At 45.7% G+C, this 25,548-nt stretch overlaps 1 protein-coding gene across 1 annotated transcript in view; it reads left to right on the top strand.

The window, feature by feature from the left end:
• The first annotated feature begins 971 nt into the window (after positions 1 to 971).
• hmcn2 (hemicentin 2) overlaps positions 972 to 25,548 on the top strand; it is a 152,926-nt gene continuing 128,349 nt past the window's right edge. Inside the window, exons 1-2 of the mRNA XM_076270721.1 lie at positions 972 to 1,035; positions 15,506 to 15,530. Coding sequence (XP_076126836.1) covers positions 972 to 1,035; positions 15,506 to 15,530 — 89 coding nt within the window. The remainder of the gene's footprint in view (positions 1,036 to 15,505; positions 15,531 to 25,548) is intronic.

The following is a 25,548-nucleotide window of genomic DNA, read 5'->3' as shown; positions in this document are numbered from 1 at the left end:
GGCCAGTTTTACTCACACGGGGGGCTGAGCTGACCGGAGCTGACCAGCAAACCTCATCTGCACTGTCAGGCAAGAGTCACCAATAGTATTGCCCCACGGCCTGAGAGACACACAGGGAGAGGAAGAGAGAGAGAGAGAGAGAAGGAGAGAGAGAAGGAGAGGGGGAGGGAGTGTGGGAGAGAGTGAAAGATAAAGACACTGGCGATGGTGGAGGAGGGAGACATGATAGAGGAGCGGCAGTCGGGCATGAGCGGGTGAACACGCATGCACACACACACACACACACACACTCCCATCCACGTGCACACACACATGAAGCGGAGAGACAAGTCTCCTCATCTAACAGGGCTTCAGTGCTGAGGCTTGACTGAGCTGCCAACGCCCACTCAGAAGGCAGGGAAAAAGAGAAGAGACGAGAGGAGAGGAGAGAAGAAGAGAGGAGAGGCATTCAGCTGCCTGCCGTTCTGGCACTGGCTTTACAAACAGCTCCAACACAGTCATAGGAGCAGAGAGGAGAGGAGACCAGGACCTGGACCAGGAGTCCGTTAGACCAGTGGCTCAGCACTCGCTGAGAGGGTCTCAAGAGGAGCAGAGAGGAGAGGAGGGCAGTGGAGACCCAAGCAGGAGCTGCCTGATACGTGCGGATCCACAGGGCTGACCCAAGCAGGAACTGCCTGATACGTGCGGATCCACAGGGCTGACCCAAGCAGGAGCTGCCTGATACGTGCGAGGGGTACAGGGGTGACCCTGTTTTGGACTCGGCTGCAACAGCTCTGAACTCTGGCTGCAGTGTGCCATCGCTGCCTGGATCTTGGCTTCAGTGGTACCAGTGCTGACTGGCACCAGCCTCGTGTGAGCCCATTTGTCTTTGGTACCAGAACCGGGTCTGCTCTCTGGTTGGGCAAGGGAACAGGAAGGACTTGGTTCTGCGCGTGTTTACTGGTTTATCAGCACAGAGAGGGACACTGATAATGGGGAAGTCCAACAGCAAGCTGAAACCAGAGGTGGTGGAGGAGCTCACCAGGAAGACCTACTGTAAGTAGTCTCTCTCTTTCTTTCTTCCTTTCTTTCTCTTTCTTTCTCTCTCTTCCTGCCTTGCCCCCTCTTTTACTAGTTATCTGTCTCTGTCCCAGGAATACCAACTATAAGGAATCTCTCTCATACAATTTCTTTCTCTCTCTCTCTCTCTCTCTCTCACACACACACACACACACACACACAATTTCTCTCTCGTTTGTCCTAGGATTACCTACTGTAAGTGTCCTACCCTCCAGTCTCCCTCTCTCTTTTCCCATCTCTCTCTAACTTTGTCTTGGGAAGACCTTCTGCGTGTAGCCAACTTCTCTCTTTCCCCTCTCCTCTCTCTCTCTCTCTCTCTCTCTCTCTCTCCCCTCTCTCTCTCTCTCTCTCTCTCTCTCTCTCTCTCTCTCTCTCTGCACCAGCCTTTGGCAGGGCTACTGTACATGGCCCAATGCGTGTAGCCAACTTCTCTCTTTCCCCTCTCTCTCTCTCTCTCTCTCTCTCTCTCTCTGCACCAGCCTTTGGCAGGGCTACTGTACATGGCCCAATGCTGACTCTAGCTGCCATGTCTTTCCTATCAGTCTCATGTTACATGTTGTGTGAGCGTGCGTGACCATTCAGAGCAGGTAACAGTAACACCAATGTTGCATATCTAAAGCTTTAATCAGCTCTTTGCTGAATGAATATGGGATATCAGAAGGATGAGTGACTCGCCACCCGTGTCCAGCTCCATCCACTCACATTATGTAAGGGATGATGTGTAGAACGCCGGTCTTTATTATTACCAACACACTCTGAACTTGAATCAAACATTCTTTAGAACACAGCTGATCAACCGTCTGCTTTCACTTTTGAATGAAGTTCCAGTAGTTGCGGAGTGATATGAAGGACATGAATTAGAAGCACAAACTTCATGAAGGACATGAATTAGAAGCACAAACTTCGTTGCCATTGACAGGGGTCATTGTTTTTTTCAGAGGTCCTCTAGTCGAAAATAATGACCGCTAGAACCGCTAGGAAATCCTATTCAAGTCAATGGAGCGTTCTACTTGCATTGTGAAGAGCCGTGTAATAAGTTTTGGTATAATCTTATAGCCCACGTGGTGAATCCACATGATAAATGTAGAGGTTAGGATGTACAGTACAGTACAGCGCAGCAATGTGTCCAGTTGATGAATGCAGTGGTGCATGATGGGACTCATCCACATCACATTAGAAGAGTCTCAGCCTCCGGGTGGTTCCTTGCATAGCCTTTATAGTTGGATTCATACATGCATAGCCTGCACAGTTAAATTCATACATGCATAGCCTGCACAGTTAAATTCATACATAGCCTGCACATAGCCTGCGCAGTTAAATTCATACATGCATAGCCTGCACATAGCCTGCACATAGCCTGCACAGTTAAATTCATACATGCATAGCCTGCACAGTTAAATTCATATGCATAGCCCAAGAGTTAGATTCATGTATTCATGGCCTGCAAAGTTAGAATACATGCATATCCCAAGAGTTCTATTCATGTATGGCCTGCACAGTTAGATTTATACGTGCATAGCCCAAAAGTTAGATTCATATGCATATAGTAGCCCAAGAGTTAGATTCATGTATTCATGGCCTGCACAGTTAGATTTATACATGCATAGCCCAAAAGTTAGATTCATGTATTCATGGCCTGCACAGTTACATTCATATGCATAGCCCAAGAGTTAGATTCATGTATTCATGGCCTGCAAAGTTAGAATACATGCATATCCCAAGAGTTCTATTCATGTATGGCCTGCACAGTTAGATTTATACATGCATAGCCCATCTGCACAGCTTTTATGCACGCTCCCATTCAGACAAGGCTTTGCTTCATGCAGAACAGAAAGCAGTTACTGTGGATTGGGCTGCAACAATTAATCAATTAGTTGTCACACTGGTGAACACACTGGATGCATTGGTGAACATACATTGGTGATCAAGAGACTCGAGCCATAAGTATTATTAATGATTATTCCTCCCTGTGTTTGTAGGCTGAAATAAGAACATAGTGTGTGAAAACAACACTACGGAAACAACACAGGAATTCACTTAAATGGAGCCCTGTTTTTTTGTCGAGAATCAGAACTCCAACTCAAAAACAACCGGTAATCAACCTCAAGCGTGTTAACCTCTCTAATCAGTTATGAGGAGCCTTCACAACAAGCTCCTGCTCTGATGAATATGCAGATCGCCTGCTCTCGACGTGACCAATCAAGCCAGTGGTTGCCCAGAAACAGCAGAGCTGGCTCGTCAGCTGCCAGTCCAGAGTTGGTTGCCATGGAGGCAGAGTAAACACATATGGCGTGTGGTAGGCTCGTCGCTGGAAGATGAAGGAGGACAGGGACCACAGACGCAGAGGGATCTCTCAAGAAGCGGCTTGTCCCTGCAGCAAGAAATCTGTTGGCCAGTTTTAACTTACCTCAGCCCAAGCCAGGGGACATTCCTGAACTTCTCCATTTAATAAACTACAATTACAGTTCAGTGGTTTAGATGAGGGTAGCTGGACTGCTGTTGAATAGACAGACATCATGGCATTAGCTCTTACAGAGTGCAGAGTGCACACACTGATGTGGTTTATACCTTAGTGTGAGGAGTACATGACAGTGTTTCCCACAAAATTAAATTCCATTTGCGGTTGTAAGAAGAACGCTCATAAATGATATATATATAGCCTCGGAAACATAGAGACGTCGAGCTATATCATCACTTAAAGGAGCTTGTGTGGACAAGTAGGGTGAAGAGTTAAATGGCAATGATGTTATTACATACTCGTTGATCTGACTCCATTTTATCAATAATTTGTATCACCAATCAATTACCAAGTAACTATCTTATCAGCTATGGAGGAGAATGGCATGGCACACTACGGGAATTGAAGATATACTATTGGTAGGCAAATGAACAATTTAATAGGCATTAAGTCTTAAAGGTAAATGTAACCAATATCACTTCAGTTGAATGTACAAGTAAACTCACATGGTCTACTGTAACAAAGTAGCAAATGGTAATAAAGGAAACTTAACCAATTCACAGAGGTAAACTTGACAAGTTAGAGATAACTGATACACCAGATAAAACAATACAAACCCAGAGATAGAGAGAGGGGGAGAGAGAAAGAGAGAGAGAGAAAGACAAAGGGAGACAGAGAGAGAGGGGAAGAGGGGGAGAGAGAGAGAGATGAAGAGGGAGAGAGAGGAAGAGCCCCAAGATGGGAAAGAAGACAGAAGAGAAGAGCAGAGCAGAGAGAGCCGAGAGGAAGAGAAGAGAAGACTGGAGGACCAGAGCCTCCACTTTTATCATTCACTTGGGCCACCCCCGACTCATCAGAGCCTTTGTTGTCTGAGGTGGATGGGTGTGGCCCAGGTGGATATCACAACTTTATGCTACAGTTTAATTCTTAATCTACAACTATGCACAGATACATTCAATTGTACCAAAACCATAATCAGACTGTTGCCCACATTACAAGTATTAATTCAAGACCAAACATGAATGTATTATTCACAACACATATTTACAGAGCAATACTGTATGATAATGAGGTTGGCCTATCTCACCAAAAGATATCAAGTAGGCCCAGGACTGAGCTATCTCTCAGTAGTGGGGCCAGAACAAGGAACAAATGGTCACACTTTATGCATGAGCGGGTGTTGGGGATCTTTGGCCATGGCCAGCTAAGACAATACAGATCAAACACAGGCATCCACACATGTAAATTGAATGCAAAAAGGCATTCTTTAGAAATGCATAAGATTTGGGCAAAAGACGGGCCTTACACGGTGGTTGGTTTGCAGAATTAACTTGAATACAACAGTTTTTAACAAATTAGCACAGCGTGGTTATGATGCTAACCAGATTTAAGCACAATTTAGTACAACCTGGAAAATCATTGTGTGGTGGTCAATGTTGATATTGTGGTGGGCCACCACAAATAAGTAAATGTATGGGAAACACTGCATTAGTTCTTACAGAGTGCAGAGTGCACACACTGATGTGGTTTATACTGTAGTGTGAGGAGTACTGTGCTCCCAGCGCTCTAGCTACAGCTGTGGGTGTGTCCTTCCTCTGTCAATCACAGCCCTGTATGGAAACATCATAGAGGGCCGCACAGCCCTTTGGCCCTGCTGGGGTAGTCGTGGGCAGCTGGCTGGTAGAGTAATAACTGTGTTCAGAGCAAGGCAGAGAAGGAGACAGACAGACAGACAGACAGGAATGAGAATACAAGAGCGAATTAGCATGAGAGAGAGAGTGAGGAGAGAGAGGGAGAGTGAGGAGAGAGAGAGAGAGTGAGGAGAGAGAGAGAGTGAGGAGAGAGAGGGAGAGTGAGGAGAGAGAGGGAGAGTGAGGAGAGAGAGAGAGTGAGGAGAGAGAGGGAGAGTGAGGAGAGAGAGAGAGAGTGAGGAGAGAGAGAGAGAGTGAGGAGAGAGAGAGAGAGAGTGAGGAGAGTGAGGAGAGAGAGTGAGAGCCTTATGGAAGAGTTAGCAATGGAGAGATATAGAGAGCGGGAGATAGATAGAGAGAGAGAGCTTCATAGGAGAGTTGGGAGCAAAGGGAGATGGCCCCTGCTGTGTCAGGCTGGACGCTGCTGTCACTGTCCTTCAGCGCTGCACTCTCCTCGGCTGGCCCTCTGTAGCCTCACGCTGATTACTGGGGCTAGTCGGAAGAGAACCTCTGTAGCCTCTCGCTGATTACTGGGGCTAGTCGGAAGAGAACCTCTGTAGCCTCACGCTGATTACTGGGGCTAGTCGGAAGAGAACCTCTGTAGCCTCACGCTGATTACTGGGGCTAGGCGGAAGGGAAATGTTTAATTACAGCGTGATGGGTCCAGTCCAACAGCAGGAGATTTCTCACCCCCCTTAGTTTTACTTTCGTCCCTCTCGCTTGTCTCTCTCTCGCTCTTTACTCTCCTCCCTCTCGCTTGTCTCTCTCTCTCGCTCTTTACTCTCCTCCCTCTCGCTTGTCTCTCTCTCTCGCTCTTTACTCTCCTCCCTCTCGCTTGTCTCTCTCTCTCGCTCTTTACTCTCCTCCCTCTCGCTTGTCTCTCTCTCTCTCTCGCTCTTTACTCTCCTCCCTCCTCCGCCGCTGCGCTATTCTCTCGGCGTGTCTCAGCCTGTATATCTGAAGAGCTTTTTTGCCTCTTCCTCCGTCCACTTTGCCTCTTCCTCCGTCTGTTCTTGTTGTGGCCTCCGTGGCCCAGTAAGCGCGAAGCTAATTATTCCCTTGATCACATTCCAGGGGGTTTGCCTTCTTTCTTAAGCCTTTTTCAGATTCTTTAACCCCAGATTACGCGCCTGTATGCATTACATTACATTACATTTAGCAGACACTTCTTGACCAAAGTGACTTACATATGTCAGCTATATTACAAGGGATCACATTGTCCCCGGAGCAACTTGGGGTTAAGTGCCTTGCTCAAGGGCACAGCGGTGGAAGCCGGGAATTGAACCGACAACTTTCAGGCTACTGCACGCTAGCCCAGCTCCTTAACCACTACACTACCACCGCCCCACTACACTACCACCGCCCAGTCAAGCCCAGCCCAGCGGTGCGGAGCGGTGCGGGCGAAGGTTTGCCTTTGACTACAGAGAGAGAGAGAGCCGCTGGTTTGATGCCAGTGCTCGGGCTCTTCCCCGTCCTGTCTGTGTACCGGGTCTGATGAGGAGAGGGAGGGAGGTGCTCTGTGTGACGGGTCTGATGAGGAGAGGGAGGTGCTCTGTGACGGGTCTGATGAGGAGAGGGAGGGAGGTGCTCTGTGTGACGGGTCTGATGAGGAGAGGGAGGTGCTCTGTGTGACGGGTCTGATGAGGAGAGGGAAGGAGGTGCTCTGTGTGACGGGTACGATGAGGAGAGGGAGGGAGGTGCTCTGTGTGACGGGTCTGATGAGGAGAGAGAGGTGCTCTGTGTGACGGGTCTGATGAGGAGAGGGAGGTGCTCTGTGTGACGGGTCTGATGAGGAGAGGGAGGTGCTCTGTGTGACGGGTCTGATGAGGAGAGAGAGGTGCTCTGTGTGACGGGTCTGATGAGGAGAGGGAGGTGCTCTGTGTGATGGGTCTGATGAGGAGAGGGAGGGAGGTGCTCTGTGTGACGGGTCTGATGAGGAGAGGGAGGGAGGTGCTCTGTGTGACGGGTCTGATGAGGAGAGGGAGGGAGGTGCTCTGTGTGACGGGTCTGATGAGGAGAGGGAGGTGCTCTGTGTACCGGGTCTGATGAGGAGAGGGAGGTGCTCTGTGTGACGGGTCTGATGAGGAGAGGGAGGGAGGTGCTCTGTGTGACGGGTCTGATGAGGAGAGGGAGGGAGGTGCTCTGTGTGACGGGTCTGATGAGGAGAGGGAGGTGCTCTGTGTGACGGGTCTGATGAGGAGAGGGAAGGAGGTGCTCTGTGTGACGGGTCTGATGAGGAGAGGGAGGGAGGTGCTCTGTGTGACGGGTCTGATGAGGAGAGGGAGGGAGGTGCTCTGTGTGATGGGTCTGATGAGGAGAGGGAGGTGCAGAGGGCTGGTGGCCATGTGGTGAGGGGGTGTTTGGAGTGAGGCATGTGCCATAATCACTAACAGTAGTAATGCTTCATGTAGGACTGAATTGCCTGCCATAATCACTAACGGTAGTGCTATATGTTAATGTAAAGGCCATGCTGTACAGTAGTTTCCTGTGTATTAGCCGCATTGTGTATAAACCACAGGACAGTTTTATATGCAAGTTAAAAAAACAAAATCATATTAATATCATATTAACTGTCCCCGTGTATTCACCTCATAGCTGAAGAAAGTTTGCAAAATCAATGTATAAACTTCAGCTTATAGTTGGGGAATTACGGTGAGGGTGTGTTAGGAGTGAACTGCAGGCCATAATCACATAATAACGGTAGTGTTTAATGTGCATCAGTTTAAGCGTGGGCCGCCTGTTCTTAATTCTTAATTAAAGTGGAGGCAGGATGGTATAACCAGCAAGGCCACTGGACAAACGCTCAGATTCCAACCCCTCTCACACACACTCTCTCTCTCTCTCTCTCTCTCTCTCTCTCTCTCTCTCTCACACACACACACACACTCACTCACACATGGACACACACACACACACACACACACACACACACTTTTCATACACTCTCTCACTCACATAGTCTTTATCTTGTACTTTTGTACCCCCACCAAATTGCTGGGCTCTTGACTTGTCCTCCGCTGTGTAATGGCTCCACTGTCCTGTGCTGGCCATTGGGACTGAGTTATGAAATAAATATGAAATAGGAGCTGATTACACCTCCTCCGCAGTGCCAGTTAAAGCCAGCTCTCTCTGTGGAGAGGCCAATTAAACCCTGTTTGCAGTGAAGCCGAGGCCAGTCGACTGCTCCGACCGCTCCCTGTACCATATCGTCTCTCTGGCCAGTCAGAGGAATGAGTGTCCCTCTCTCTCTCTCTCTCTCTCTCTCTCTCTGTCTTTCTCTTTCTCTCTTTCTCTCCCTCTCTTTCTCTTTCTCTCTTTCTCTCCCTCTCTCTACCCCCCCACTCTCTCTCTCTGCCAAGTCATTTGGGCTTATATAAGTCCCAGTCCACTGATGTCACATGTGCTAGCTAGGCTACAGTGAAGACCTCACTTGTTGAGTGTGTTAGAACAAGAGGCAGGGCATGAGTGTGTTAGAACCAAAGGCAGGGCATGAGTGTTAGAACCAAAGGCAGGGCATATGTGTTAGAACCAAAGGTAGGGCATGAGTGTGTTAGAACCAAAGGCAGGGCATGAGTGTGTTAGAACCAAAGGTAGGGCATGAGTGTGTTAGAACCAAAGGCAGGGCATGAGTGTGTTAGAACCAAAGGTAGGGCGTGAGTGTGTTAGAACCAAAGGTAGGGCGTTAGCGTGTTAGAACCAGAGGCAGGGCATGTGTGTTAGAACCAAAGGTAGGGCATGAGTGCGTTAGAACCAAAGGCAGGGCATGTGTGTTAGAACCAAAGGTACGGCATGGGTGTGTTAGAACCAAAGGCAGGGCATGAGTGTGTTAGAACATGAGGTAGGGCATGAGTGTGTTAGAACCAGAGGCTGGGTATGAGTTTGTTAGAACCAGAGGCAGGGCATGTGTTAGAACATGAGGTAGGGCATGTGTGTGTTAGAACCAGAGGCAGGACATGTGTGTTAGAACCTGAGGCAGGGCATGTGTGTGTTAGAACCTGAGGCAGGGCATGTGTGTGTTAGAACCAGAGGCAGGACATGTGTGTTAGAACCTGAGGCAGGGCATGTGTGTGTTAGAACCTGAGGCAGGACAAGTGTGTTAGAACCTGAGGCAGGGCATGTGTGTGTTAGAACCTGAGGCAGGACAAGTGTGTTAGAACCTGAGGCAGGGCATGTGTGTGTTAGAACCTGAGGCAGGACAAGTGTGTTAGAACCTGAGGCAGGGCATGTGTGTGTTAGAACCTGAGGCAGGACAAGTGTGTTAGAACCTGAGGCAGGGCATGTGTGTGTTAGAACCTGAGGCAGGACAAGTGTGTTAGAACCTGAGGCAGGGCATGTGTGTGTTAGAACCTGAGGCAGGACAAGTGTGTTAGAACCTGAGGCAGGACAAGTGTGTGTTAGAACCTGAGGCAGGACAAGTGTGTGTTAGAACCTGAGGCAGGGCATGTGACAAAACTAGGGTGTGTTACATGGGATGAGAGTGGATAATGTGCCACATGGCAGCAGTTAGTAACACTGTGTGTGAGAGAGAGAGAGAGAGAGAGAGAGAGAGAGAGAGAGAGAGAGAGTACACTGAATGCTGGTTTCATTGAGAGCGGTGTGCTGTCTCATAAGATAATGGTGTTGTTTATGTTGCTTTGCTTTAGGTCAGTCAAGAAGTCTGTAAGTATGTGTGTGTTTTTGTGTGTTTGTCTGTGTGTCCGTGAGCGCGTGGGACAATAGACTAGTGCAGTGGCCCTGTGCAGTTCCAGTGGAGCTGAGCTGAGCGTCACAGAAGCATAGCATGGGGCCAGGCCACCCGGCTGCTTATCATATCCACATTCATATTTCATGAAGGTTAATGACACTGCCAGGACACACACAGGCACACACGGACACACGGACACACACACACACACACACACACACACACACACACACATACACACACAAGGACACCTACACACATACACACACACACACCTACACGAGTGGAATGGGCATGGGGTGGTGTATTTCTGGAGGCAGCGAGCTATTTATGTTTGCCATGGAAACTGAGATTCTACTGAAGCAGGATAGTCATTGAAGATGTAAGATCATTTAATTCATCTACTGCCTTTAGTGTCTGCGTCTGAAAATAGCAGCCTCAGGACAGGCTTATGAGTAAATATACTGTTTATTTTCCAAGTCTGTTGCCAGCCAGGTCTATCTAGGTGTCCAAAAGCAAGCCGAGACAAACTTTGGGCTACCTCACGAAGTCCAGGGCAGGTCTCTGCAGGACCCAGGCTGATTTAACACACCGAGGCCTGCTGTCCTGGTTTGTGTGTGGAGGCAGAGGGATAGGGAGAGGATGTGTGTGTGTGTGTGTGTGTGTCTGTCCCTATGGGCCATCTCAGCTGTCCCAGACAGGAGGAGGCTGGGGCAAGGAGGCCTGCAGCCTGCTCAAGCCGTCATTAGTGTTGCCAGTGTATTGATACTAGAAAGGTATCACGATGCCTTCACGCAAAAAAAACAATACGATTTCCGATGTTTTTAGAATCTATACTTTATTAAAATGATAACGTTCTGTGTCTGTGTGGACTGCTCCCACTCTCCATGCTCCTTGCACGCATCTAGGCAAGTGGGTGTGTCAAGCAGGCATCTGAGTGAGTGAGTGCGCAGCCAACGTCAACATAGTTCTTTGCCGACAGTCCTCGGCTTGTGGATAAAACAAAAGGTGAAGTGAAATCTGGAAGTATTTCGGATAGTCTGCATCGTGGATAGTGAAGGCAAGCATCAGGTACACAGAGGCCCGTTTGTAAAATATGTTTCAAAGTCATTCAAAAGCAGTAGGCTAGGCTACGCATAGAACTAATAGGCTATAGAAAACACCACTACATGATTAGTGCCAAGTTCATCCCTTCAGTTTTAGTCTAGCCTAACTGAAACGAGTATGGTTTTCTGGGATAAAGCGAACCTTCCTTGATCAGTGAATTTTGACGAGACATAACGACTGATTAGTGTGCTAACGTGATGAAAATGCTATGTTCACACTAGTAGCCTATAACAGTGGTTCTCAAATGGGGGTACGTGAAGGCAGTCCAGGGGGTACGTGAGATTTTAAAATATACATATATTTAAAAAGTAGAATCCATGCAAAAATACTTTAAAAACAATTATTTAATAAATATTTCAGGAAAATATAAGTTGAACTTAAATGAACTTTATATTTCAGTAGGCTATTCAATTTCATTATCCTAAAAACCCAGTCCCCCCCATACCAGGATGGTTCGACCCAACCTGTCACATGCCACCCGCCATCACCTGTCAATCACTGTCAAAACTCAAACGATGGAGTCGTGGTTGAAGCATAGCGGTAATTCTTGTGTGCTGGTTAGAGGGTACTTGGCTGAAAAAATATTTCACAGGGGGTACATCACTGAAAAAAGGTTGAGAACCACTGGCCTATAACATTACTATAACTTGCAAACAATCTATTTAATATTCAGTCAGTACTAACTGGCAATGTTTGTCATGGCATGTAGACTGCAATTTGTTCAATAATTATTGCCCAGATGATGTAGGGTAGGCACCCGAAATGCGCTAATTAAAGCCCACAGTATACCACTGCGGCGTGTTGAGTCCTAATAATAATAGCGGCTTATTGTTACGTGGTAGCAAATAATGTTATCAAATAAATAGACGTAATCTACACATATATCGCAACAGGTAATGGTGTAGGCCTTTCTGACAAAGACCTGGTTGGAACGTCGTACTTGTACACTGGGAGCAAAGAAGACTATCTTCACCTTTTCCCCTTTGCAACTTTGCAACATTTCAACACTAACCTTGATCCAGCCTACTTTGGCTATTTAAAGGTACTTTTTTGCCAAAACACAGCACAATGTAAATTAACTATAACAAACAATAAAGGACTTAATCACACACAAATTACTATTTTACTGACTATAAAAAAACAATAATTAGATAAATAGATAGATAGATAGATAGATACCTTATTGATCCCCAGGGGAAATTCAAGGTCTCAGTAGCATACAGACAACACACACACATTCTATAACCGCAGAAAAAGTAATTAAAAGTATATAATCTAAAAACACAACTAAGCAATAAGGACAGTAGAAGATAAAGAATAAAAGAATACTAAATATACTAAAATACAAATTATACTAACTAACACTTAATCTAAATCAATTCTAAAAAAAGTATCCACATAGTGGTGATCAATCAATCAAGAGGCACTTGCAATGACTGAGGCAGGGACTGAGCCTGTGATTCTCTGTGCATAGTAAGGTAAGGTAAGGTGCTCTGTGTGAGTGTCACGGTGATAGTGCAATGGTGATAGTGGTCATGGTGATAGTAGGGGTGTCACGATTCTCCAAATCCTCGATTCGATGTAATTTTCGATTTTAAAGTCACGATTCGATTCGATTTTCGATCTTTTTAAAATATTACTATTAATGCATTCCTTATATGTTATTTACTCTTTTTGGCCTTTTCTTTTTCGGGGGGCTTTTATTTTGAAACCGCTTTGAAACCGTTCCAACCGCGAGGTTGTAATGTAAACAGAACTAACATTAGGCTAAAACAGAGACGTGAACATGGTAAAATGAAACAACACAGAATGTTAATTTCATTGTTTCAGCACACTCCGAAGAGACCCAAGGTTAGTGTTCATGGAATATGTACTTATAAATGTGCATTTTAAGCCTTAAAGTAACTTTGGACTGTAATTAGACCATCTTTTCACTTGCTAAGTTGAGTAGGCTAAGTTAGTTTTAATTGACGTGAATGAACGAATACTTCCACACCGGTGATTTCAAAGTAGCAAGAGGGGCTTTGATTTCGGTAGGTTGATGTGTAGGCTGCAGCTTAAAATTAGAGGAGTGTTGACGCTGCAGTTCAGCGCGTGCATGTGTGTTTGTGCGTCTTGTCATACATGCTGGACGTGACATTGGGGGTGTGGCTGCATCGTCGATTCTACTTTTAAGTTCGAAGTTCGAGATTGAGATGTAATTTCGATCGATTTCGAAATAAAATCGAAATCGTGACACCCTTAGGTGATAGTGCAAATGAGTAAGTCCAACAGTGCAACAGTGCAAGAATAAGTCTATATATCTATATATATAACTATTTTAAGAAAAGGTATAAGTGTGGCCACAGTTCGGCTGTGGCATGGAGGGAGGGGTTATGCATATGTGCTAATGTGCTAATATAGCACGCAAACAGTGAGGCAGAAAGACAGTGGTAAAAAGTGGCTAGTGGACAGACAGTATCCAAACATAAAGGGGGTGAAGAGGCAGACAGACTATGCAGAGAAGTCTATCTCTCCTCTTCCCTTAAGTGAAGCATTGAACAGTTCAATCGCCCTGGGGACAAATGACTTCCTTAGTCTGTCTGTTGTGCAAGGCAGTGAGCGAAGTCTCCAGCTGATCAGGCTCTTCTGCTTAACAATAGTGCTGTGGAGTGGGTGACACTCATTGTCCAAGATGTTGATCAGTTTGTTCAGGGTCCTTTTGTCAGATAATTATGTAGGACGTTTAGAAGTGTAGAACCCAGAATTGACCTGCACACTGCAAAAGTGCACCAAATACAACACAAATGGCTCAATACACTTGGAGGAGGTCTGCGTCCTTTCTTTTCCAGATATTTTAGGATTTCGCCATGGTATCGTTTCAGTAAAGAGCATCGAGATATTTATGGCAGGTATCGTATCGAAGTCATCATTTTGGTATCGTGACAATACTAGCCGTCATGGTGTGGAGATCACAGAGCAGCTTTTCAGCTGGGTGATGCCCTGTGTGAAAGTCCACCTGTTACTGGTCAAGGTGGGGGGAGTGGACACTGGCTGAAACAGTCAGGGAGAGCTGCCCCCCCCAACACACACAGTGTGGTGAGTGTGTATCTCACCTCAGACTCTCAGCCTGGGGGAGGACACTTGCTGGAACAGTCAGGTGCTGCTCTGCGGTAGGTAGCATTAACAATGGCGATGAAAACGTCTATGGGCCGTTGATAGAATAACGGTGGTTGCCATGACTCCAGGGCCTGTCAGAAACAGCATGAATCTGACTCATGGAGGGCCAGCATGATTGGTCCTCAGAGGAAATGCTGCTTTTCCCTGAAGTGAAATCTAATCACCTACGCCTGCATTTTCCCACAGTAAAGTAGTTTTCCGTTCTCAAATGGAGGGATAAGTGCTCATGGCCGAGCGGGCCTAATGCATCAGGATAGCATTACCGCCCGGGCCGGGCTGGGCTGGGCTGGATGGGTGTGTTGTGATTAGTTTACGCACGGGGCAGCATTATGAAGCAGGCTCTCTGTGGGGTGGTCTCTCCGTGGCTTGGTAGGGTTTAAGGGCTGATTTAAGTGGGATGGTGGCACTCTGATTCACACACACACACACACACACACACACACACACACACACACACGCACACACACACACACATCCAGAACACCAGAGAGTGCTGTGCTGTGCCCCTGTGGCCTGCCGGTCAACTGCTCATCACTCCCCCCTCTCGCCTCTCTTCCCTATTTTCACCTTTCTCTCCCTCGCTCTTCACCTTTCTCTCCACCTTTTCTCTCCCTTTCTCTCCACCTTTTCTCTCTCTCTCTCTCGACCTTTATCTGTCCCTCTCTTCACCGCTCTCTCTACCTTTCTCTCCATCTTTCTTCACCTTTATCTCCCTTTCCTCCCTCTTCCTCTCTCTCTCTCTATATATAATATATATTGAGAGAAAAAAATATATATATATTTTTCCTCTGTGTGTGTTTCTCTGAAGTTCTCTCTCTTATTCTCTCTTTCTCACCATCTCTCCATACTCTGATCTGAGATCAGTAGTTAATGAATAGTGCTGGCCAGTGTGTCCAATACACGAGTCCTGATTCGAAGGGCTGAGGGCTCTGAGTGATCTCCTAATCACGCCGCTGGCTTACTGGACGAGGCTCGCTCTCTCAGCTTCCTGTGTGTAATGATGATGGCGTCCCTCCCAACGCGGCTCGCTCTCTCTGGACGAGGCTCACTCTCTCAGCTTCCTGTGTGTAATGATGATGGCGTCCCTTTCCAACGCGGACAGCTCTCTCCATTACTCCACTGCACTCACTAGGCCTCTGTTCCGCTCTATTTTTCCTCTCTCATTCTCTCCCCGCTATTTCTCTTTCTCCCTCTCAGTTTAATTCTGTTTGTGTGTTCCTAATGTGTAAACAAAATGGATACATTGTGTGTTCAAATAGCACTTCAAATGTTTTAATGTAATACTTCAGCAGAATGGCTGTGTATATGTGTTTGTGTTTCACTGTCGTTCTCTCTCTTTCTCCACAGTTACAGAGAAGGAGGTCCAACAGTGGTGAGTGAAGTTTTCCTGTTTTCATCATCTCTGTCTGTCTGCCATCTCTTTTCTCTCTCCTCTTCCTCCCTCCTTTTCTCTCTCCTCCTCCCTCCTTTTCTCTCTCTTCCTCCCTCCTTTTCTCTCTCCTCCTCCCTCCTTTTCTCTCTCCTCTTCCCTCCTCCCTCCTTTTCTCTCTCCTCTTCCCTCCTTTTCTCTCTCCTCCCTCCCTCCGCTGTGACTTCCTGGGGAGGGGGGGGGGGTTCCACCGTAGCTGTGTGTGACTGTCTCTGTGTGTGTGTGTGTGTGTATGTATGTGAATGTGATTTGCTGATTTAGCAGCTTTGACTGGTCCATGATTCATCAGACCCTGCAGGAGAGTCTGGCGTGATCTTTGTTGTGCTAACAGCTAATGTAACACTATGAAGCTAATGGAAACACAGCACCCCCTACACACACACATCCTTCCAGATTGGCGTGGCAACGCAGAGGCCCCACACACTCATCCACTGTGATTGACAGCTTGTCGTTTCTCCCAGGGTGAGAATGACATGCAGAGCCTGTATCACACACGTGTTCAAGGCCTGTGTCATATCTCAACCTGTCACAAGCTAGTGTATTGGTGCAGAAAGCTAAGACATTGGCTGCCATCAACTAACCTGACTCTCGCCAGATGCGTCCTGATTGGCTGTACCGTAAAATCGGGTGCAGAAATCACTCTCAATGGAAGAGGTCCCAGATGGATGTGAGTGAAGCTAGGCGGAGCTAAGCGGAACGAAATTCATCTGGCGAGAGTCAGGTTAACCATCAACTCCCATGTATCTCAACTTTACTCTTGTAAAACCCTCACATGACTTTCAACAAACCCATAGCCTAGCAATCAAACTATCTCAAACACTAGGAACACCTGCTAACTCACACGGGCCGCTAATATGATCTTCAACCAACAAGTAGCCTAGCACTCAAACCAGCTCAAACACTCAAACAGACCGCTAATATGATCTTCAACCAACAAGTAGCCTAGCACTCAAACCAGCTCAAACACTCAAACAGACCGCAAATATGACCTTCAACCAACAAGTAGCCTAGCACTCAAACCAGCTCAAACACTCAAACAGACCGCAAATATGACCTTCAACCAACAAGTAGCCTAGCACTCAAACCAGCTCAAACACTCAAACAGACCGCAAATATGACCTTCAACCAACAAGTAGGGATGGGCAGAACGAGGCTTTGTGAAACAACGAAACGTTCGAAGCAATTGCGCCGGAATGTGTCGAGGTTTCGAAACAATCCGACACACGTAACTCCATGGTGACATCTAGTGGCCAGTTTTGCTAACATCACATTTTGACCGTGAAGCACAACTGCTTCAGACGAAGAATATAAATAGCCAACATGGAACGCAAGATTTGATCCACAGCCACGTGGTTCAGTGGTTAACACACTTGCATTCGGCCGGAGCGGCCGGTGTTCGACTCCCTGCTGGTGCTTAGAAATTTCAGACTAGTATATACGTTCAGTAACTAGAACATTTTTATATCTGCCAGTTAGATGTTTTGTTATTTCAGTTTCATAGTACATTATCCTTTGGAATATGCTGGAGAGGAAAATGTTACAATGGTTTTAAAATGTAGGCTATGCTTATGGCCCAGGGGTTTTTTTGGGAACATGTTGTAGGGAAATAAAGGATACATGTGAAGCAGGTTAGACTAATCAGGTACAACATGGGAAAAATAAACAACACATTTGTATGTCAACATACATTTTTATTTAGGAATAACAGTTGTTCTGCTGTCTTGGCATTTAATCTGTTTCTTGTTTTTGAATAAACCTCCCTCGCCTTGGAAAAAATTCTTTCACAAGGCACACTTGTTGCTGGCATGCACAAATATTTTTTTGCCATCACAGTTAGGTTTGGATAAACCACTCTCCTCTCCTGCCAGTATTTCAAAGGGTCAGCTGTTCTTGAAATAAAGGCATCAGTCATATATTTTTTTTACTTCTGCTACTATCTAAATATTAACGTCACTAGACTATATCTATCTAAACTATCGCTTAATCTATATCACTAACCTATCAATCACAAGAATGCACTATAAATCGCTATATCTCTCAAAATCTCTCTCCTCACAAAAAACCCACAAAGATAGGATGTGTTTGAATGACTTTTAAGCATTCTGGGACTTTGTAATTTAGATCAAACAGGTGTTTACTCGGGTAATTGGCTCGCGCGGCAAGTGTGCCACCTGTCCAAACCAAATTGAAACACCACGAAGCCTCACTAAGCCATGGTCACGTGACATGGGCGTTTTGAACCACACTTCGAAACACTGTTCGAAACACTTGCGTTTCGGAAGCTCGACACTGTTTCGAAACGTCAGCTTCGAGCGTCACATCCCTACCAACAAGTAGCCTAGCACTCAAACCAGCTCAAACACTCAAACAGACCGCAAATATGACCTTCAACCAACAAGTAGCCTAGCACTCAAACCAGCTCAAACACTAGGACCACCTGCTAACTCAAACTCAACCAACACGTAGCACTCAAACCAACCCAAACTCACGCGGACAGCTTATATGACCTTCAACCAACAAGTAGCCTAGCACTCAAACCAGCTCAAACTTTAACAGACCGCTTATACTGTATGACCTTCAATCAACATGTAGCCTAGTACTCAAACCAGCTCAAACTTTAACAGACCGCTTATTCACCCCTTGCAGACACGTGACTTAAGTCACGTGATGGCTCCATGCTGGACGGCAAAAAGATAGGAGACGGAGGGCAAATTACATTATGTCATAACGATTATGATGAACTGAACACCATTACTATAACATCTTTGTAGTTCAATGTATTGCTGTTTGGGGTCTGATAGTCAAAGAAGATGCCAGTGGTGTTGTTAGATGAAATGGGTCATGATCGCAAATGTAAAGTTATTAAAACTGGTGGTAACAGCAAGGGGAGATAACGTTACGTTAGGCTACTGTAATTAACATTATGGTAAATGAACACCCATAAGTATTTCTGGACTAAAATATTGCAAAGCGATTTGGTTACTTTATTTGTCTTGCTTTTATCAGTTGTAACATAGTCAAAACGTTAAGAATGTCATATCAGAACATGAAATAATAACTTAGCTGCCACACTTAGAAGCTAGCTATTCTAGCTAACGTTTATCGTAGCTCATAGTGCTAGGGCTAATGTAACTCGTCAGTTTGTACGTTGCCCAGCGAATAAACTTACTTCTTACATGTCAAGTTAAAGAATTGAAAGAAATAGGAAATTAAAAAAAAACTTGAACGGTATTATCTGTTTACATTCAGATCTTGCCAAAGACTTTGCCTAAGTGCTATCTGCCGTCCTGTTCAGAGTCTATGGTTGCTATAGCAACCGCTGCTGTGCTTCATACACTGAGGAGATAAGCATGCAATTGTGGTTGAAATACTCCCGAAACACAAAGAAAACAAACTAAAATATATCTATGCAAGAACATGGGATGTTGTTGTATTCCAAACAATAAGCCAACAGTCGTGGAAGGGCATTACTACGGATAAATCTCACTATAATCTCCTAGATGTGCGATATGTCCCATTACAACCCATTGATTTGATTCGTGTTCTTGCCGTCCACTAGGCTATTTTGCTGTGGCGCGAACAAAACGTGACGTCACTTGCAAGGGGTAAATAGTGTATGACCTTCAATCAACATGTAGCCTAGTACTCAAACCAGCTCAAACTTTAACAGACCGCTTATACTGTATGACCTTCAATCAACATGTAGCCTAGCACTCAAACCAGCTCAAGCCCCACCGCTGATGTAGGACCTCCAGTTAAGGTCCTATACTGCTGATGTAGGATGTCCAGTTTGTAGGGCTGTAACGATACACCAACCTCACGATTTGGTTTGTATCACGATTTTTGACCCACGGTTCGATACAAATCTCGATTTTTCTTTTTTTTTTGGGGGGGGGGGCTAGACATTTTATTAAATAACATTTTTATAGCCTCCCTTAGAACACCAGAGGATTACAATATAATATATATATATATATATATATATATATATATATATATATATATATATATATATATATATATATATATTATTTTATATCCTGATATAAAAATATTTTTTCTGAATGACTGATATTTATGACAGCACACTTTATGCAGATTAGCCTATAGCCTACTATTTTTTATTACAACTCTACCTCTTTAATTCTTTAATTCAGCTGTCTGGTTGAAGCCTGGAAATATTGTAAACAGAGTAGCATAGTTGGCCATCTTAGCCTATCATAGTCTACTGATTGGACTGTTCAGTTTCCCCATGTGTGTTTAAGTTTCAAGGTAATACTTGTTCTCCTTGGGACAGGCCCTTTTGGGAAACGTTGGTATTGAGATGATCAGTCAACTTCAATGCAAGAGTTTTAAACAGTGCAGCATGCTAATGATGCTAAGCGGATTTAATAGTAATTTAGCTAGTCGTCTTCTATGCATCCTTGCTTTCACGATTGTGAATGTTTTATTTATGTTTTATAAGTCGCGTGTGTTCATTGAGCAGGAGAGGGAGGGAGAGTGAGAGGGAGGGAGCGCGAGAGAGAGCGGGGCAAGGAGATGGGGTTTATACTGTTTGGTAAAGTTGCACACATAGTCTACAATGAAAGCAAGGAGAGGTAGGAAATTATTATTTATTATTTATTTGTTTTTAGACAACGTAGGCTACCGATAAGTAAAGCGGGAGATGTGGGTTGCTTTTGTGGCCGCGTAAGCTGCAAAGCACTGCGTGAAACATTAGAAAGGGTGTGTCGCGATTCTGCCTTTTCACACCGCGACACAGTATCGTGGATATGAATGTCGCGATTTCGGTTTCAAATCGTATATCGTTACAGCCCTACCAGTTTCGGCCTAGTGTTGCACAGTGTATCGATACTAAAAAGGTATCACGATGCCTTCACGCAAAAAACGATACGATTTCCAACGTTTTTAGAATCGATACTTTATTAAAATTAACGTTCTGTGTCTGCGTGAACTGCTGCTCTCACTGCTCCTTGCACGCATCTAGGCAAGTGGGCGTGTCAAGCAGGCAGCTCTGAGTGAGTGAGTGCGCAGCCAACGTCAACATACAGTAGTTCTTTGCCGACCGTCCTCGGCCTTGTAGATAAAACAAAAGGTGAAGTGAAATCTGCAACTATTTCGGATACATCGCGAATAGTGAAGGCAAGCCATCATGTACACAGAGGCCCGTTTGTGAAATATGTTTCAAAGTCATTTAAAAGCAGTAGGCTACGCATGGAACTTGGCTAAACACCTCGCAGACATATCCCAACATTTTTGTTCAAAGAACGACAGGTTAACGAATATGCTATAGAAAACACGACTACATGGTTAGTGCCAAGTTCTTCTCTTCTGTTTTAGTCTAGCCTAAGTGAAACGAGTATGGTTCTCTGGGATAAAGCGAACCTTCCTTCATCAATGAATTTTGACGAGACATAACGAGCTGTAATCATTTTGACGAGACATAACGAGCTGTAATCATAGGGTGCTAACGTGATGAAAGCGCAATGTTCACGCCAGAATAACATTACCATAACCGGTCAGTACTACTGGTAATATTTGTCATGGCATGTAGACTGCAATTTGTTCAATAAGTATTGCCCAGATGTAGGATAGGCTACCCGAAATGCGCTAATTAAAGCCCACAGCATATAATACCACCAAAGCGTGTTGAGTCCTAATAATAATAGCGGGTTATTGTTACGTGGTAGCAAATCATGTTATCAAAGAAATAGACGTAGGCTAATGTAGGAATGCACACAGACATATTGCAACAGGTAATGGTGTAGGCCTATCTGACGAAGACCTGAGTGGTTGGAACGTCGTACTTGTACACTGGGCGCAAAGAAGACTATCCTCACATTTTTCCCTTAACTGTCAAAGAAATCCCATGAACACGGGAAGGCCTAGGAAAGCCTTTTCTGTAGATTTACTAAAGATTAGGCTCCTCTGCATAGCATTCAGTGATTTGCATGCAGTAATTTCAACACTGACCTTGATCTAGCCTAGTTTGGGTATTTAAAGCTACTTTATTGGCAATACACAACACAATGTAATGAACTATAACAAAAAATAAAGGACTTAATCACACAAAGTAGGCCTACTATTTTACTGACTATAAAAATAATAATTATGTAGGAAGTTTAGAACCCAGAATTGACCTGCACACTGCAAAAGTGCACCGAATTCAACACAAATGACTCAATACACTTGGAGGAGGTATGAGTCCTTTCTTTTCCAGATATCTTAGGATTTCACCGTAGTATCGTTTCAGTATCGAGCATCGTGATATTTATGGCAGGTATCGTATCGAAGTCATAATTTTGGTATCGTGACAACACTATTTGGGCCCACTGCCAAAGCCTGGTGTTCTAGAAGAAGACTGGGCAGCCATATGGTCCTGTTACACATACACACATGCACGTACACATACACACACACAAACACACACACACATAAAGGCATGTACACACACACGTACACACACACACACACACACACACACACAGACAAGCAGCCTGTGCTGTGGAGGGTTTGGGCATGTGTGCATGTGTGGGGGGGTTCACTTTTCATCTAAAACGGCCAAATGGAATGGTTTGACCCGTGCTGCACTAATCTGTGCCAGGATGGGATTTCTACCCACACATGCGCTGGAGTGTTGGATTATCAGGCCTCCTGTGGTCTTGTGCTTCTGCCTTTAACCCTTTACTCTCCTCCTCGTCCCCTCCTGTGGTCAGTCTCTCCCCTCCCGGGGTCGTGAGCTTGGGTTTTGGCTTAGCTGAGAGGAGTCCAAGCTGACGCGCGGCCTTCTCCTTTCCCCTATTAATCTGTCCTCTCCTCCTTTGCTCCTCTCCTCCTCTCCTTTCCCCTATTAATCTCTCCTCTCCTCCTCTCCTTCTCTCTCCTCCTCTCCTCCTCTTCTTTCAACTTTTAATCTTTCCTCTCCTCTCATCTCCTCTCCTTTCCATGTTCATCTCTCCTCTCCTCTCGTCCTGTCTACTCCTCTCCTCTGCTCCTCTCTTCTCTTTTGTTGTTTATCTCAGTCCCACTCTTCCCCTCTTACTTTTTTCTAGGCGTGCGTGCGTGCGTGTGCGAGTGTGTGTGTGCGTGCATGTGTGTGTGTGCGTGCGTTTGTGTGTGTGTGTGTGTGTGTGTGTGTGTGCGTGCGTTTGTGTGTGTGTGTGCGTGCGTGCGTGCGTGCGTGCGTGCGTGCGTGCGCGTGCGTGTGTGCGTGTGCGTGTGCGTGTGCGTGTGTGTGTGTCTGCCTGCTGAGTGTGTTTCTGAAGGGCAGGCCTGCCTCTGTGCTCTCTATGGGAGGGGTGCCAAGCCCAAGGTCAGCCAGACTCTGAGTCCAGCCACAGAGAGAGAGGGAGAGAGAGAGGGGGGGGGTGAAAGAGAGGGAGATGGAGGGAGGGAGGGAGAGAGAGAGGGAGGGGGGGCTGGAAGGGAGCCAGGGAGAGAGAGAGAGAGAGAGAGAGAGAGGGAGAGAGATGCTGCTGGGCTGGGGCCCCATAATCCACAGTAGGACCCCTAACCCACTCACTTACCACTGCAGTCTGCCTGCATGGTTAAGGGGGGGGGGGGCAGATGTCAGAGATTCTGCTGGAAGGGAGGCTGTGATGTCAGAGATACTGGTCCTGGAAAAGACATGATGTCAGAAGCAGTGCTGAAGAAGAGGAAATGATATCAGAGACGGACTGCACAGGGTTCCCACCGGTCACGGAATTTTGGAAAGTCTATTCCAGACATGGAAAGTCAGGGAATTTCATCATTTCATTTCAGAATTTTATCACACACAGAATTGGAGTATATCTGGTTATTAGCTTTACTGCTTGCTTGAGTAGCCCAAATGTATTTATTCAATGGGCATTTATTTGTCTCCCGCTCTATAGAAGTAAAAGATTGTTGTTGCTACGCGGCTGCTCTGAAATTATTGGTCGGTATATTGTACAATTAATTATAAGGTTAATTGAAATTCAGGTTTTTTGTCAAGGAAAGTCAAGGAAAAGTCATGGTTTTTACATTTGACTTAGAGTGGGAACCTTGACTGGAACCTGACCCTGACGGAATCTGATCAGTCAGACACATCTGATGGGTCCTGTTTTACATGAGAAAGACCAAGCCTACCGGACACTGGCAGCGACATAGGTGTGACACACTTCGCTACCGACATCTGATTACTGAGAACAGAACAGTTAGTGTTGGTACTCTGCACAGCAGCACCAAGTCTTTAGCGGAACAGTTAGAGTTGCTACTCTGCACAGCAGCACCAAGTCTTTAGCGCAGGGCTGTACAGTGCGACATGCTACAAAAGTTTGTTTAGTTAGTTTGTGCGATGGATGATTTACCAACGTAGCACTGGTGCAATACAGTTTTGCTTATGGCAATACAATGCATGCCTGTGAGACTGATAGGGAGGCTACAGCAATTCCCTTCTACTGTGGTCAGTCAGTGCAACTGGCGCAATAGACCCGTCTTCTGTTTTTGCACGTTGCGAACAGAGCGCTTCAGTTACGCGACCGTGTAGGCTCCCTGCGAACGCTTGTTTGTTTGTTTGAAGTGCGTATGTAGGCTATAGGCTGTGAGAGGGGAATCGATGTAGGCTACTTTGATTTCAACTTGGTAGTTGCCGTCTACACGATTAAAAAGCATGTCTACTTGTTTGTAGGCCTAGTATCCAAACAATCCAACTCCAGATCAAACGACACCTTGCAAATTATCCTCGCGAATCTAATAAGTGATTCTATGTGAGGCTATGTTTAGCCTAAAGCGAAAGTATCTTCCGACCGGGCTGAGGTGAATTCAGATTCAGTGCCCATGTCAGATCTCTCAGCACTAAGGCCATCACTGTGCCCATGTCAGATCTCTCAGCACTAAGGCCATCACTGTGCCCATGTCAGATCTCTCCGCACTAAATGTGTAGTATTTATGTACTAATGAGCAGTCGTAGGTGCCCATGTCAGATCTCTCCGCACTAAGGCCATCACTGTGCCCATATCAAATCTCTCCGCACTAAATGTGTAGTATTTATGTACTGATGAGCAGTCGTAGGTGCCCATGTCAAATCTGTCTGCTGTGAAGCTTGGCTGAACAGCTCCGGTGGTCTGTAGGTGCTGGAGTCCATCTGCAGAGGTTAACGAGGTAGGCGCCCACTTCAGGGGACCAATGACATCTGCAGAGGTTAACGAGGTAGGCGCCCACTTCAGGGGACCAATGAGGCGCTCAGGGACTCCTCTGAGCTATTGAGACATGCCCTTCTAAGGGATTCAGGGGGAGTTAATCAGTGCTGACACTGACACACACACATACATGATACACACAATACACACACTTGAACACACATACATATATATGATACAAACACACACACACACACACACTATACACACACACACAGGATACACACACATACATACATACACACACACATGATACACACAATACACACACTCGAACACACACATACATATGATACAAACACACACACACACACACACTATACACACACACACACACACATACATACAGACACACACATACACACAGGCACACACACAGATACCATGCAAATGCAAGCCCATACCCATACACCGTTTGACCAGACAGTCATGATATTCATGTTTCTAGTATCAATGATATCAGAACAGTGGAAAAGCAGGAAGAAAGAGGGGGATAAAGAGAGAATGAGAGAACGACAAACAGAAGGAAACCTACAGAGGAGTAGAGGAAAGAGGCTGACAGAGAGAGAGAGAGAGAGAGAGCTGGAAAGAGGGTGGAGTGGTGGATATGGAGAGAAAAAAAAGGGATAGATGGAGAGATACAGTATGTGGAGGGAAAAAGAGATGGAGGGAGAGAGAGATGTGGAGAAAGAAAGATGGAGAAAAGGAGTTGATTTTAAGGAAAGAGAGAAAGAGGAGTGAAAGGAAGATGGAGGGAAAAGAGAGAAATGAGTGGAGAGGAGGATGAAGTGGGACTCCAGCAT

This window comes from Alosa pseudoharengus, unplaced genomic scaffold (assembly GCF_046254945.1).
Source record: "Alosa pseudoharengus isolate Yale_2024_CS ecotype anadromous, Long Island Sound unplaced genomic scaffold, YU_APseudo_1.1 YU_APseudo_1.1_scf_6, whole genome shotgun sequence".
NCBI lineage: Eukaryota > Metazoa > Chordata > Actinopteri > Clupeiformes > Clupeidae > Alosa > Alosa pseudoharengus.
Note: the sequence above shows the minus strand (reverse complement) of the source record. Positions and strands in the feature narration are given on the sequence as shown.